Source organism: Phyllopteryx taeniolatus, chromosome 18 (assembly GCF_024500385.1).
Source record: "Phyllopteryx taeniolatus isolate TA_2022b chromosome 18, UOR_Ptae_1.2, whole genome shotgun sequence".
Classification (NCBI taxonomy): domain Eukaryota; kingdom Metazoa; phylum Chordata; class Actinopteri; order Syngnathiformes; family Syngnathidae; genus Phyllopteryx; species Phyllopteryx taeniolatus.
Genome location: NC_084519.1, coordinates 829446 through 845000, shown reverse-complemented (window position 1 = coordinate 845000; position 15555 = coordinate 829446). Strand labels below are relative to the sequence as shown.

Sequence of the window (15555 nt, the reverse complement as noted above, 5' to 3'; positions counted from 1 at the left end):
TACATCTTTTTGCACAATTGTTTTTTGTCAATGTCTTTATGTCTCCAAAGTGTTCTGTAAATTGACTGTCTGTTGTACTAGAGTGGCTCCAACTACCGGAGACAAATTCCTTGTGTGTTTTGGACATACTTGGCAAATAAAGATGATTCTGAATCTGATTCTGATTCTGATTCTGTATATGTATATGTATATATATATATATATATATATATATATATATATATATATATATATATATATATATATACATATGTATATGTATATACATATATATACATATATATATACATGTATATATATGTGTATATATGTATATATATGTATATATATATGTATATATATATATATGTATATATGTATATGTATATATATATATGTATATATATGTGTATGTATATATATGTATATGTATATATATGTGTATATGTATATATATGTATATGTATATATATGTATATGTATATATATGTATATATATATATACGTATGTATATATATATATATATATATATATTTATGTATGTGTGTATGTATGTATGTAAATGTGTGCATGTATGTGTATGTATATATGTGTGTGTATATTTATGTGTATGTCTATATTTATGTATATGTGTATATATATGTAGGTGTATATATGTATGTATATGTATATATGTATGTATAGCTGGGCGGTGGCCGAAGGCAGGAACCTTGGCGATCCAATCCCCGGCTACAGAAGGTGGCTCTAGGGACGTGGAATGTCACCTCTCTGGCAGGGAAGGAGGCCGAGCTGGTGTGTGAGGTCGAGAAGTACCGACTACATATAGTCGGACTCGCCTACACACACGGCTTGGGCTCTGGTACCAGTCCTCTCGAGAGGGGTTGGACTCTCTTCCACTCTGGAGTTGCCCATGGTGAGAGGCGCCGAGCAGGTGTGGGTATACTTATTGCCCCCCAGCTCGGCGCCTGTACGTTGGGGTTCACCCCGGTGGACGAGAGGGTAGCCTCCCTCTGCCTTCGGGTGGGGGGACGGGTCCTGACTGTTGTTTGTGCCAATGCACCAAACAGCAGTTCAGAGTACCCACCCTTTTTGGAGTCCTTGGAGGGGGTGCTGGAGAGCGCTCCCGCTGGGGACTCCATCGTTCTGCTGGGGGACTTCAAAGCTCACGTGGGCAATGACAGTGAGACCTGGAAGGGCGTGATTGGGAGGAACGGCCCCCCGATCAGAACCTGAGCGGTGTTCTGTTATTGGACTTCTGTGGTCATCACGGATTGTCCATAACGAACACCATGTTCAAGCATAAGGGTGTCCACACGTGCACTTGGCACCAGGACACCCTAGGTCGCAGTTCGATGATCGACTTTGTGGTCGTGTCATCGGACTTGCGGCCGGATGTCTTGGACACTGGGGTGAAGAGAGGGGCGGAGCTGTCAACTGATTACCACCTGGTGGTGAGTTGGCTCCGATGGTGGGGGAAGATGCCGGTCCGACGTGGCAGGCCCAAACGTATTGTGAGGGTCTGCTGGGAACATCTGGCAGAATCCTCTGTCAAAAGGAGTTTCAACTCCCACCTCCAAGTTTGCAGATGGCACCACTGTCATCGGCCTCATCAATGACGAGTCTGCATATCGACAGGAAGCGGAGCGGCTGGAGCTGTGGTGCGGCCGACACAACCTGGAGCTGAACACGCTCAAGACTGTAGAGATGATCGTGGACTTCAGGAGGCATCCTTCGTCACAGCTGCCCCGCACGTTGTCCAGCTGCCTTGTGTCAAACGTCGAGACCTTCAAGTTCCTGGGAATTACAGTCTCTCAGGACCTGAAGTGGGCGACCAACATCAACTCCGTCCTCAAAAAGGCCCAGCAGAGGATGTACTTCCTGCGGCTTCTGAGAAAGCACGGCTTGCCACGGGAGCTAATGAGGCAGTACTACACAGGGGTCATCGAATCAGTCCTGTGTACTTCCATCACAGTCTGGTTTGGTGCTGCTACAAAAAAGGACAATCAAAACTGCTGAAAGGATTGTCGGTACCCCCCTACCCACCATTGAGGACTTGCACGCTGCCAGAACTAAGACAAGGGCGTGCAAAATCCTCTCGGACCCTCCGCACCCCGGTCACCGTCTCTTCCAGCGCCTTCCCTCAGGTAGGCGCTACCGATCAATGCAAACTAGAACTAGCAGACATTCCAACAGCTTCTTCCCTCTTGCGATCAACTTCTTAAACAGCTAACTTCCAATTCCATTGCAACATGCTGGCAATTTTTTGACTTGAGTTCGTTGTCACATTTCTGCGGGGCCAATTATACTTTACTCGTGCACTCACTGTAGCAGTCTCGCCACTCTGCACTATTTGCATATCTGTTGTTGACCAATACTGGCCACTCATGTGCCTGAGTAGCATCTGCACCATTTGCACAATCGACTGAAGTAGTATCTGCAACATTTGCACAATCGACATTGTCCCAGATTATCGCACTACTCGTCACTTTAAACCGCATACACTCCTTGAAGTCTCGCCGCCCTTTGCACAATGGTCCTTGCGCCGGACTATTGCGAGATTAGTCATTCCAACTGCTCTAAGTGCTAGAGGACGCTGGATCTCTTTGCACAATTGTCAAAAACAAAAAAATGTACCGGCATTACCAGATAACTAGCAACCCTTTACTGCTCAGTGACTGTTTTTTTGGTCAATGTCTTTCTGTCTCCAAAGTGTTCTGTGCCAATGGACCGTCTGTTGTCGTACTCGTGAGGATAAGCAGTATGGGAAATGAATGAATGAATGTCTGCAATTGTGTGGTTGCATTGGCCTTGTTCAACAACAGGGAAGCAGACTGACTCGAGTCTGAGCTCTTAATTCCACAGCAGGTTTGAACAGACCACACGCAATCTCTTGATCCCCAAGTTCTTAATGAAATTCATATCACGCATTGGAATATCCATCCATCCATCCATTTTCTGAGCCGCTTCTCCTCACTTGGGTCGCGGGCGTGCTGTCATCGGGCAGGAGGCGGGGAACACCCTGAACTGGTCGCCAGCCAATCGCAGGGCACATACAAACAAACGACCATTCGCACCTACGGGCAATTTAGAGTTGTCAATGAACCTAGCACGCATGTTTTTGGGATGTGGGAGGAAACCGGAGTGCCCGGAGAAAAGCCACGCAGGCACGGGGAGAACATGCAAACTCCACACAGGCGGGGCCGGGGATCGAACCCGGGTCCTCAGAACTGTGAGGCAGACGCTCGAACCAGTCGGTCACCGTGCCGCCGCCGCCGCCGCATTGGAATAGTCAGGTAAAAAACCAAAAGTGTAAGGGAATCAGTCCAAGCGGCTGCATCCGCGGGTCGGAGGGCGCTGAAGAAGTGAAGGTCTCCTTTAAAATCCCCCTCCCCCCGCCCCCTTTTCCAAACCCATCCACACTTACTTACTCGCATGCTGTTCCCTCCTCGCCCCTACATTCCTTTCCACTGCTCTCGCTTGGCTCATCAAATCTTTGGGTTTTTTTTTTTCGCTTTCACCTGACAACGCCGCTGACATTTGCCATGACGAGAGTCAACTCCGTGAGCTCTTGCTTTGACAGGTAAGGCGAACGTAGGCGCATTCCTCCGCACTTTTCATCGGGACTCGATAAGAACAAGGCTGCTTTTGTATGACCGTTTGCTATTATTGGCATGATAGAAAAGTATTTACCTCCCGGATTTCCCACGGACCCCAGCGGCCATGCCACAGTATGCATTATGACGTGTGTGTTTTTCCACTTCAAACTATTTTGACAGTTATCCCCGAGACGATGTTGCTTGCGTTTCAGTTTCGCAGGGCCCGCGTTCCACAGCTGCCCACCGCTTTACGACCAACTACGTCGGTCAGGCGGCACGGTGGCGACTGGTTAGCGCGTCTGCCTCACAGTTCTGAGGACCCGGGTTCAAATCCCGGCCCCTCCCGAGTGGGCTTTGTCCTCCCACATCCCCAATCACATTGATTGAAGACTCTCAATTGCCCGCAAATGGTCGTCTTTCAATACAAATATTCTGTCCAAAAATGAAGACCTGGATGGCCTAAATGAAAAACGGTGTCTGCTTCAAAGCTCAGTTTTGCTTCTGCAACATTTGATTTGGGTACGCCCCGAACCGGTTGGCGGCCGATCGCGGGGCACATCTGGACAAACGGCCGTTGCGATGGAAAACCAAAAGGAACAGAATACACCTCGGCATTCGCAAGTAGTTTGTCTGTATTCTCGTTTTCCAGGTGGCTCGTGCCAAGAACTCTGCTAAGCTCATGGAATTTACTCACTTGAAAACAGAAGGCCGGCGCTAATAATTGTGTAAAGCGCAGCAGTTTGGTTTTAAGACTTTCAGCTGAGCGCAGTAATGTTACTTGAGGAACGGACCGCTCGTGACCTCCAGGCCTGCTCGTCTCGTCCTCTTCGTCTGATTGACAAATGTTTATCTTCCGATGAATATGATAAACCGATCTGCAAATGGGAATAGAACATCCGCGGTTGCCCATGTCGTCGCGATGTTACAGTTCGGACGGCAAACGCTTTCCGTTTTGGGCTCTCTCTTTCGGAAAGGCTCGACAGCTGTATCTGATTATTCTCAGAATGTGGGGCTTTTGTGCAGAGCATTGGCTGACTTCTTCCAATCCTTTCCCTCTCTTAGCTGAACTCTTTTGGCAATGTTGCAGCCCCCTCTCTGATGAGACAATGAGAACCCACACACGTGGGGCCCCTACAGTCTTCCTCTTAAGTTTGCCGTTGCTCCTGCTGGCTCCGACCGCAGCAGACCCAAGCGGAGGAATCCCCTTCGTGGGAGGCGACTACAAAGGCCACCCGATGCTGTATTTCCATCAGGCAGCCGTAGTAGAGCTTCAGCTAGCGGCCGGAAGCACTCATAGGGAGATGGCGAGACGGATCCGCGAGGCCGGCGAAACCATGCTTGAACGCCCAGAAGAGTACCTGCCTCCCTGGAGCCCCGCAGAGTTCAGTGCCCGATGGAATGAGGTTTACGGGAACAATCTGGGTGTGCTGTCCATGTTCTGCCTGCTGTACCCACACAGAGCCGGAGCACTTGAATTGGCCAAGGACTACATGGAGAGGATGGCAGCTCAGCCTAGTTGGTACATTTTCATCATCTTTCATCATCTTTCATCATTTCTGAATAGAATACCGCATACACCAACAAGGTCTCTCTAAAAAGGGTTGTGTCAAAAGACTATTCCAATAACATGTTACATACACAAAACAACTACAAATCTTACCAAGAATATTTCTTACTTATAGTCAAAACTAATCTGATCACGCTTGAGTGGAGTACTTCTTCTTTTTTCTTACTGCGGTGGAAAAAGATTTTCTACTTATTTTGTCCCCGTACCTATTTGAAGTTAAAAAATAACTTGAAACAAGTTAAAATTGTGTCAAAATAAGTTACTTTTTACGTGATGAGTCTTATTTACATGTATTCAGATTAGTTTTTCCTACAACCCCGATTCCAATGAAGTTGGGATGTTGTGTTAAAAATTAATACAAACAGAATGCAATGATTTGCAAATCATGTTCAACCTATATTTAATTGAAGACACTACAAAGACAAGATATTTCATGTTCAAACTGATAAACTTTGTTTTTAGCAAATAATCCTAAACTTAGAATTTTATGGCTGCAACACGTTCCAAAAAGGCTGGGACAGGTGGCAAAAAAGAAAATAGTCGAACAGTTTAAGGACAATGTTCCTCAACGTACAATTGCGAGGAATTTAGGGATTTCATCATCTACGGTCCATAATTTCATCAAAAGGTTCAGAGAAATCACTACATGTAAGCAGCAAGGCCGAAAGCCGACATTGAATGCCCGTGCCCTTCGATCCCTCAGGCGGCACTGCATCAAAAACCGACATCATTGTGTAAAGGATATCACCACATGGGCTCAGGAACACTTCAGAAAACCAATGTCAGTAAATACAGTTCGGCGCTACATCCGGAAGTGCAACTTGAAACTCTACTATGCAAAGCAAAAGCCATTTCTCAACAACACCCAGAAACGCCGCCGGCTTCTCTGGGCCCGAGCTCATCTAAGATGGACCGATGCAAAGTGGAAAAGTCTTCTGTGGTCCGACGAGTCCACATTTCAAATTGTTTTTGAAAATTGTGCACGTCGTGTCCTCTGGGCCAAAGAGGAAAAGAACCATCCGGACTGTTATGGACGCAAAGTTCAAAAGTCCTAACCCTACCATCTGTGATGGTATGGGGCTGTGTTAGCGCCAATGGCATGGGTAACTTACACATCTGTGAAGGCACCATTCATGCTGAAAGGTACGTTCAGGTTTTGGAGAAACATATGCTGCCATCCAAGCAATGTCTTTTTCATGGACGCCCCTGCTTATTTCAGCAAGACAATGCCAAACCACATTCTGCCCGTGTTACAACAGCGTGGCTTCGTAGTAAAAGAGTGCGGGTACTAGACTGGCCTGCCTGCAGTCCAGACCTGTCTCCCATTGAGAATGTGTGGCGCATTATGAAGCGTAAAATACGACGACAGAGACCCCGGACTGTTGTTGAACAGCTGAAGCTGTACATCAAGCAAGAATGGGAAAGAATTCCACCTACGAAGCTTCAACAATTCGTGTCCTCAGTTCCCAAACGTTTATTGAATGTTGTTCAAAGAAAAGGTGACGTAACACAGCGGCAAACACGACCCTGTCCCAGCTTTTTTGGCACGTGTTGCAGCCATAAAATTCCAAGTTAATGATTATTTGCTAAAAATAATGAAGTTGATCTGTTTGAACATTAAATATCTTGTCTGTGTAGTGTATTCAATTAAATGTAGGTTGAACATGATTTGTAAATCATTGTAGTCTGTTTTTATTTATGTTTAACACAACGTCCCAACTTCATTGGAATTGGGCTTGTAGAAATAAGACAAATATTCTGGTAAGATTTTGAGTTTTTGCAATGTACATTCAAATAAAAAGTTACAGGGTAAGACATTTGCCATCGAAAAAGTAACTGTATAGGCATCCATCCATTTTTATATATGTCCTCATTAGGGTTCCGGGTGAACTAGAGACTATCCCAGCAGACTTTGGGTGAAAGGCAGGTACATTCACACCTATAGACATCCATCCATTTTCAACACCGCTTATCCTGGTTAGGGTCGCGGGGCGCTGGAACCTATGCCAGCTGACTTGGGGCAGAGTACACCCTGAACTGGTCGCCAGTCAGTCGCAGGGCGCATATAGACACGGGCAACCATTCGCACTCACTGAGTGGGAACTGAACACACGCTGCCTGCACCAAAGTCAGGCGAGTGTACCACCTATAGACAGTTTACTTCAATTAACCTAACATGCATCTTTTGGACTGTGGCAAAGCCGGCGTACTTAGGGAAAACCCAGGTGTGGCACAGGGAGAAAATGCAAACTCCACAAAGGAAGTACGAACGCAGTACCTCGACTGTGAGGCAGGCATTCAAACCGCTATAGCATGTTTTAATTAACATTCATGACTGTTGTATTCATGGAGTAAAAATAGATTGGCGCTAATTACTACAAGAATTATATACGAGGGACAAAAACAATGAGACCAATTTAACTTAACTTACTAATAATTGATTCTTTTCAGGCGGCACGGTGGCCGACTGATTATAGCGTCAGCCTCACAGTTCTGAGGACCCGGGTTCAATCCCTGGCCCCACCTGTGTGGGGTTTGCATGTTTTCTCCGGGTACTCCGGTTTCCTCCCACATCCCAAAAACATGCATTAATTGGAGACTCTAAATTGCCCGTAGGTGTGACTGTGAGTGCAAATGGTTGTTTGTTTCTATGTGCCCTGCGATTGGCTGGCAACCAGTTCGGGGTGTACCCCGCCTCCTGCCCGATGACAGCTGGGACAGGCTCCAGCACGCCCGCGACCCGCGTGAGGAGATGCGGCTCAGAAGATGGATGGATGGATGATTTTTTTCAGAAATTCTCTAGTTTAAATACTTGTTTGAAGCTTCATTTAAATAAAGTTTTGTTTAAGTTTTGTTTTCTGTCAGGCATTTTTGGAAATTACATCCTCGTTGGATGCCCATCAAACCAGAGAGCTGTGATTGCATTTCTTGCATTGGAAGGGAAACCACTCCAAAACATTTGCAAAAGGTTGCAAAAGTTGTCATCACAGTCACAGGACACACATAGACAGACAACCATTCACTCTGTCATTGAGTGGGAACTCTACCCACACTGCCTGCACCAAAGTCAGGCAAATGTACAACTACACCATCAAGGGCTACTGCCAAAACAACAAATTTAAGAAGTTCATTAGGGGAAAAAAGTAGAAAGTTCGATGAGCCTAGTCGATCTCCAGACTTAAACCCAAAAGAACTTGCTAAAAAAGAGACTAAAGGGAGTAACCCACCAAACCAAACAAAAACTGAAAAAGCTATGGAAAAGGCATCACAAAAGAAGAATACAAATTGTTGTTTTGTGACAAATAATACAATAAAAATGGTCTACGCATTAGGGATGTCCCGATCTGATCACGTGATCGCAAATCGGGGTGGATCGGGGATCTTGTCCTGTCCTTCCTTCGCAGGGTGTGGCACTACTGCCCCATACAACACTCACATCTAATGTGCCATTGTTCTAGATACTGTATGTCATGATTTACTTTCCTCATCTTTTCTCACTCCCCTCTAGAAACCTTGTTCCGTTCGACTGATCGATTCGGATTCTCAATAATTAGCCATTATAATACAAAGAAACCACAGCGGCAGCTTAAAAACTCACCCCTCAGCGCAAGTTGAAAGACATGATATCAAATCTCTGTCTCGTCAACGGGTAGTGAGAACGTCAGACAGGTTTGCAATTGTGACATATTCAAACGACTCTTAACTTTAGAGGTTGAACAAGTGTGAATTATTTTGTGACCAGCAAGCTTGTGGTCCTCAGTCAATAGTGTCGTTTGTTAGATGAGCAGAAGTCACGCACGTGACGTACCCCGCAACCTCTGTGGCTGCATGGAGGTCATCGTAGCCTTAAGACATACGGGAAACTAATAAATGCTCATCCCAGAATTGGAGGACATTTGGGCTTGAAAAGTAAACCTTCACTTTTCTGATTTTCTGCAACATATTCATCAATAATCGGGAATAAACTATCAAAGGCTTCATTAGCTCATCTTACAGATCAATGGTACAATTTTTATGACGTGATTTATTTGGGTGTTTACAATACGGTTACCAACACTGAGCATCCTTTTCCATTAAGTAAATAAAGTAACATTCTCTCTGAATAACCATTTGATTTCACATATGACTTGATTTATATTAATCGCCAACCGCCAGAAAAAGCAGTTTTCCCCCCACTCTGTGCATATATTTCACCTGGCAGTGGGTCTCCTTCACCTCTCGGATGATCCCTGGGTAGATGTGTCCCTCATACGGCAAGGCCCACCATTTACCCACAACCTCTGGAGTATGCCACTGCTCTCCTTCTGGTGTGCTGTGTGTTAAGTCTTCTGCGTGGTCATCTCTGGAATTAAAGCTGAAGCTTTTGGTTTTCTGGCAATTACATTCCAGATTCCCATTTGCAGAACACATGCAGCTGATGTCGCGGTAGAGCATTTTTCCAGGTGAAAGAGTTCATCACCTGGCAAGGCAAGATCAGTCATAAACAAGTCAGTTCAAAGTCCTGCAACTAAATAAGAATCACGGTCAAGTGAATACCTGGTGAAGCCTCATTTTGGATTGTACTGCTGGAAGGTCAGCTGGCATTTCCTTCACTGCATCATCTACATCTTGCTCCTGCATGTAAAACAATTTCACCTTTGAATGACCATCATTCAGAACTTGGTAGAGGGACATTGCTGTGGGAATAGCAACTCTCTGGCTGACAAGCCTGTCAGCCCTCCTCTTCAGTGTGCCACCTGTGCAAAAAAGGTAAATGTTTCTACGCTGTTTGTATTGTGTGCAGGGCCCATCGCTAAAAAAATATAAAAAAATGCATATTTGTCACATCTGGGAATTTTTCTCTCATTTCCTTGCTCGATGTGTTTCCATATTGCAGGTGGTCCCTTGAATTCCAGTGTATTACTTCCTCTCGTCGAAGCCGACATTTTCATTTCCCAGGTTCTTCCATCTCCTTGAAAATCCAAGTACCTACCTCCTGTGCCCATTTCTGCAGCCTGTACTTCAGGATTTTGCTGGTGACTACTGCTGCAATAAGTTGTCTGTGACTCTCTCTCTTTGATAATTTTTTTTTTTGTACTTTGTACGCACTTCCTCAGCTACTGCTGTATGGAACAACAGGGTTCTTCTTAGGGATGTGTGCAAAGCTTCCCTGAGTATTTTGTTGACTTCGGCTCATGGAGACGGAGAAGCCATTTTCAATCGTTGAAGCCGTTTCCTGTATTTTTCTGTTTTCTCTTCTGCAATTGCCTGGCGACCAGTTCAGGGTGTACTGCCTCTCGCTCGAAGATAGCTGGGATAGGCTCCGGCACGCCCACGACTCAAGTGAGGATAAGCGGTACAGAAAATTATGGATGGATGTTCTGCTCTTCTCAACTTTTCTTCTCGTTCAGAGGAACTTACTTCCGCAAGCAGTACCACAGTTCCTCTCTGGGTACTCTGTCATAGGCTTTCTCTAGATCGACAAAGACGCAATGGAGCTCCTTCTGACCTCTGTGCTTTTTCATTAACATCCTCAAGGCAAATAATGCATCTGTGGTACTCTTTCTAGGCATGAAACCATACTGCTGCTCGCAAATACTCACTTCTGTCCTGAGTCTAGCCTCCACTACTCTTTCCCACAACTTCATTGTGTGGGAAAGAGTCAACTTTATTCCTCTATAGTTCCCACAGCTCTGCACATCAGCCTTGTTCTTAAAAATGGGCACCAGCACACTTTTCCTCCATTCCTCAGGCATCTTCTCACGCGCTAGAATTCTATTGAACAAGCTGGTCAAAAACTCCACAGCCACCTCTCCTAGATGCTTCCATACCTCCACAGGAATGTCATCACGAGCTACTGCCTTTCCATTTTTCATTCTCTTTAATGCCTTTCTAACTTCCCCCTTACTAATCATTGCCACTTCCTGGTCCACCACACTTGCCTCTGCTACTCTTCCTTCTCTCTCATTTTCCTCATTCATCAAATCCTCAAAGTATTCTTTCCATCTATCTAGCACACTACTGGCACCAGTCCCCATATTTCCATCTCTATCCTTAATCACCCTAACCTGCTGCACATCTCTATCCCTCTGTCTGGCCAGCCTGTATAGATCATTTTCTCCTTCTTTAGTGTCCAACCTGGCATACATGTCATCATATGCCTCTTGTTTGGCCTTTGCCACCGCTACCTTTGCCCTGTGCCGCATCTCAATGTATTCCTTTCGCCTCTCCTCGGTCCTCTCAGTGTCCCAGTTTATCTTAGCTAACCTTTTTCCTTGTATGATTTCCTGTACTTCTGTTCCACCACCAAGTACTCTCCTGCCTGCCTCTCTGATCACCTTGGCTGCAGTGGTCCAGTCTTCTGGAAGCTCCTCCCGTCCACCGAGAGCCTGTCTCACCTCTTCCCGGAAAGCTGCACAACACTCGTCCTGTCTCAGCTTCCACCACATGGTTCTCTGCTCTGCCTTTGTCTTCCTAATTTTCCTCCCCACCACCAGAGTCATCTTTCATACCACCATCCTATGCTGTCTAGCCACACTCTCCCCTACCACTACCTTACAGTCGGTAACCTCCTTCAGATTATATCGTCTGCACAAGATGTAATCCACCTGCGTGCTTCTACCTCCGCTCTTGTCGGTCACCCTATGTTCCTGCCTCTTCTGGAAAAAAGTGTTCACTCCAGCCATTTCCATCCTTTATGCAAAGTCTACCACCATCTGTCCCTCCAAGTTCCTTTCCTGGATGCCGTACTTACCCATCACTTCTTCATCACCCCTACTACCTTCACCAACATGTCCATTACAATCTGCACCAATCACGACTCTCTCTCTCTCTGTGTGTGTCTGGGATGCTCAGAACTACTTCGTCTAGCTCCTTCCAGAATTGATCTTTCACCTCTAGGTCACATCCCACCTGTGGGGCATAGCCACTAATCACATTACACACAACACCCTCAATTTCAAGTTTCAGCCTCATCACTCGATCTGATACTCTTTTCACCTCCAAGACATTCTGAGCCAACTCTTCTTTTAAAATAACCCCGACTCCATTTCTCTTCCCATCTACACCATGGTAAAATTATTTAAACCCTGCCCCTAAACTTCGAGCCTTACTGCCTTTCCACCTGGTCTCCTGGACACACAATGTAGCAACCTTTCTCCTAATCATCATATCAACCAACTCCCAAGATTTTTCCTGTCATAGTCCCAACATTCAAAGTCCCCACATTCAGTTCTAGGCTCTGTGCTTTCCTCTTCTCTTTCTGCCGAACAACCCGCTTTCAACCGCTTCTTCTTCTTCGACTTTGGCCCACAGTAGCTGAATTTGGAAAATGGATGGACGGAAGTTGTCTGAATTGGGCCAATACATATTTTGAGTAGTTCAATATCTGTACTATCTGCATGCATAACTATATACATACACATATGTCCATATGTTAACATGAGAAAATTTGGATGCATGCTCTTTTTTTAATGCATTGTAGAGGTATCGGATCGGACACTATCGGCAGATCCTTCAAATCAAAGACAGGGATTCGGTGCAGAAAAATGTGATTGGGACATCCTACTAAGCATCCAAGCTGTATTAGATTAAAATGAATGTGCGAGAACTAAAAGCTCTTGTTTCATATTCATCTTTTGACGTCAAACCCAAATGCTTACAGCCCCACACCCCTCCCAAACAAACAAAATGATGACACATGGAGAATGTGTATGGTACAAAAATAGGATGATTATATCTGCCTGGGTGGCGAGTCTCTTCACATTAAAACAAAATGTTGCTAATTGCTTTTATAATTGCAGTGTACGACTTTTAATTAGTTTCCTTTTCAGCATGATGGTCATCACACTTAACACCTCTTTGCTGTCACCGGTACCCTTCTGTTGTGGCATCCCTCCCCCAAAAAACACACAAAAAGCAAAAGAAAAAGCAAAACACTTATTGAGCTGAAGTCTCACACGGTTTAAAAATAGTTTTAGCCATATTTTCCCCCCAAAATGTTCTTTTTAGGATCATTCTACTTTTGAGTTTTCACTGGGTTCTCATTCTTTTTCATCTGTTTTTCTTAGAGAGATTTATAAATACAATAATAGTGTCCAGTTTGGCTGCCATATTTTTCACATTGTCGCATGAGCTTGAATAACAACGCATTGTTCGTTGATGAGGCTTTGATACAGGAAGTATGTTTCACAGCTGTTTCCAGAACCCTGTTTCGTCCACTGAAAGGAAATGAAACATACAGATGTCAGAATCAGAATCAGAATCAGAATCATCTTTATTTGCCAAGTATGTCCAAAAAACACACAAGGAATTTGTCTCCGGTAGTTGGAGGCGCTCAAGTACGACAACAGACAGTCAATTTACAGAGAACACTTTGGAGACAGAAAGACATTGGCCAAAAAAAAAAAAAACTGTCACTGAGCAGTAAAGGGTTGCTAGTTATCTGGTAATGCCGGTAAAAAAAAATTGGGGACAATTGTGCAATAAGATGCAGAGTCCTCTAGCATGTGAATGATTTATTATGAATAGTTCATTGCAGTATGATGGAAGACTAGGATAGGGACACCTCTTTGACTGTAAACATGCAGATCTTAATCATTCTGAAGCTGACCTCCACAAAGCAAACTTAAAAAAATAAAATCGTTTTTTTTTTTATGCCACCATTGGATTTTACTGTGACAAGGGTGAACGCACCAATGCAAGAGCCACTGTTTAATATTTAGTTACTGTTTAATATTGCTTTGTTTATTTGACTCGAGATCATTTACATTTGTGATGTATGTGCAGCGTTTGTGTCAATTACTTTAAAGGTCACTTTAAAAACATCACTGTTTTTCAATTTTCAAGTTTGTCTTTTCCGCCTGCCATTTGAAATGGTCGCATTTCTCATTATTATGCGACATGTGAATGAGCTTTGATCAACCCAGAAATAGCACGTCGCCATTTAGCTGCGTTAGGTGGGTGGCGACCAAACACAAAGTGGGCAGGTACTTGAATAGGAATTGACAAAACTACATCACAATGTCAGCAATTTCAAATCCACCTGTTTTGCAAGCCTTTTGACTTTTGCATTCAATCGACAAACCACATAAATGTCAAACTGAAGCCATGTCAGACTTATTTTGACCAATGTTATGCATAAAACAGGAGAAAAAATCGATTCTGATGGATGGGGACCTTTGAAAAAGTATATTATAGTTATTGAGCTAGTTACTGAATTACTCTTGAGTAAATCGAATTAGTTAATGATTGCATGACTTTGTTTTGAAAAACCTTCACATATGTAAAAAGGGATTTCACGGGCCAGGTACGTAGAGAAGAATAGCATCGACAGTACTTTATTTACTGTTGAACTTTAAACAACATAGACATACAGTAGGCCCTAATTAAGGTGTTTTCTTCAGTAATAAAAGTTTTAACAATAAGTGCGTTAGCCTGAAATGTTGTGTAAAATAGTAATCCATCCATACATCCATCTTCCGCTTATCCGAGGTCGGGTCGCGGGGACAGTAGCTTTAGCGGGGACAGTAGCTTTAGCGGGCACGCCCAGACTTCGCTCTCCCCAGCCACTTCCTCCAGCTCTTCCGGAGGAGGAGCTCCGAGGCCAGCTGGGAGTCTTTCCAGCGTGTGACCCACAGCTCGTGACCATAGGTGAGGGTAGGAATGTAGATCGAGCGGTAAATCGAGCTTAGCTCCTTCTTTACCACAATGGACCGATGCAAAGTCCACATCGCTGCAGACGCCGCACCCATCCGCCTGTCGATCTCCCGTTCCGTTCTTCCCTCACTCGTGAACAAGACCCCAAGATACTTGAACTCCTCCACTAGGGGCAGGATATCATCCCCGACCCGGAGAGGGCACGCGACCCTTTTCCGACTGAGGACCACGGTCTCTGATTTGGAGGGGCTGATTTTCATCCCAGCCGCTTCACACTGCAACAGTCTTGGAGCACAGAGCCTGCATCACTGGGCCATACCGTGACACTTTTGACTGTGGGCTTGATCCGTTTCCTCATTGGGTTTTATAAACTATGTTTATAAAGTAGAGGAGTAGATAGTGCGTCCGGCAACTGACAGTCAAATCAGGATCAGAATCAGAACCGTCTTTATTTGCCAAGTATGTCCAAAAAACACACAAGGAATTTGTCTCCGGTAGTTGGAGCCGCTCTAGTACGACAGTCAATTGACAGAGAATACTTTTGAGACATAAAAACAGTCACTGAGCAATAAAAGGTTACCAGTAATGTGGTAGTGCTGATACAAATGATGCAGAGTCCTCGAGCAATTTAGAGCAGTTTGAAATGACTAATAGAACAATAGTCTGGTACAGTGACCATTGTGCAAATGGCGCAGAGACTTCAAGAAATGTATGCAGTTTACAGTACGGTGGCCTGGAAGTGCAAAACAATAAAACTAATTGTGAAACACTTTTAC

General features: G+C 44.7%; 1 protein-coding gene across 6 annotated transcripts in view; it reads left to right on the top strand.

The window, feature by feature from the left end:
• Positions 1–3400: 3400 nt before the first annotated feature.
• dse (dermatan sulfate epimerase) overlaps positions 3401–15555 on the top strand; it is a 33303-nt gene continuing 21148 nt past the window's right edge. For 2 of the 6 annotated variants that reach the window (XM_061753389.1, XM_061753387.1), the window contains exons 1-2: positions 3401–3560; positions 4664–5095. In XM_061753389.1, coding sequence (XP_061609373.1) covers positions 3523–3560; positions 4664–5095 — 470 coding nt within the window. In that variant the 5' untranslated portion in view covers positions 3401–3522. Of the gene's footprint in view, positions 3561–4638; positions 5096–9616; positions 9893–10019; positions 10159–15555 lie in introns of those variants that run through there. The other 4 variants (XM_061753388.1, XM_061753392.1, XM_061753390.1 and 1 more) reach the window with 4 other exon arrangements.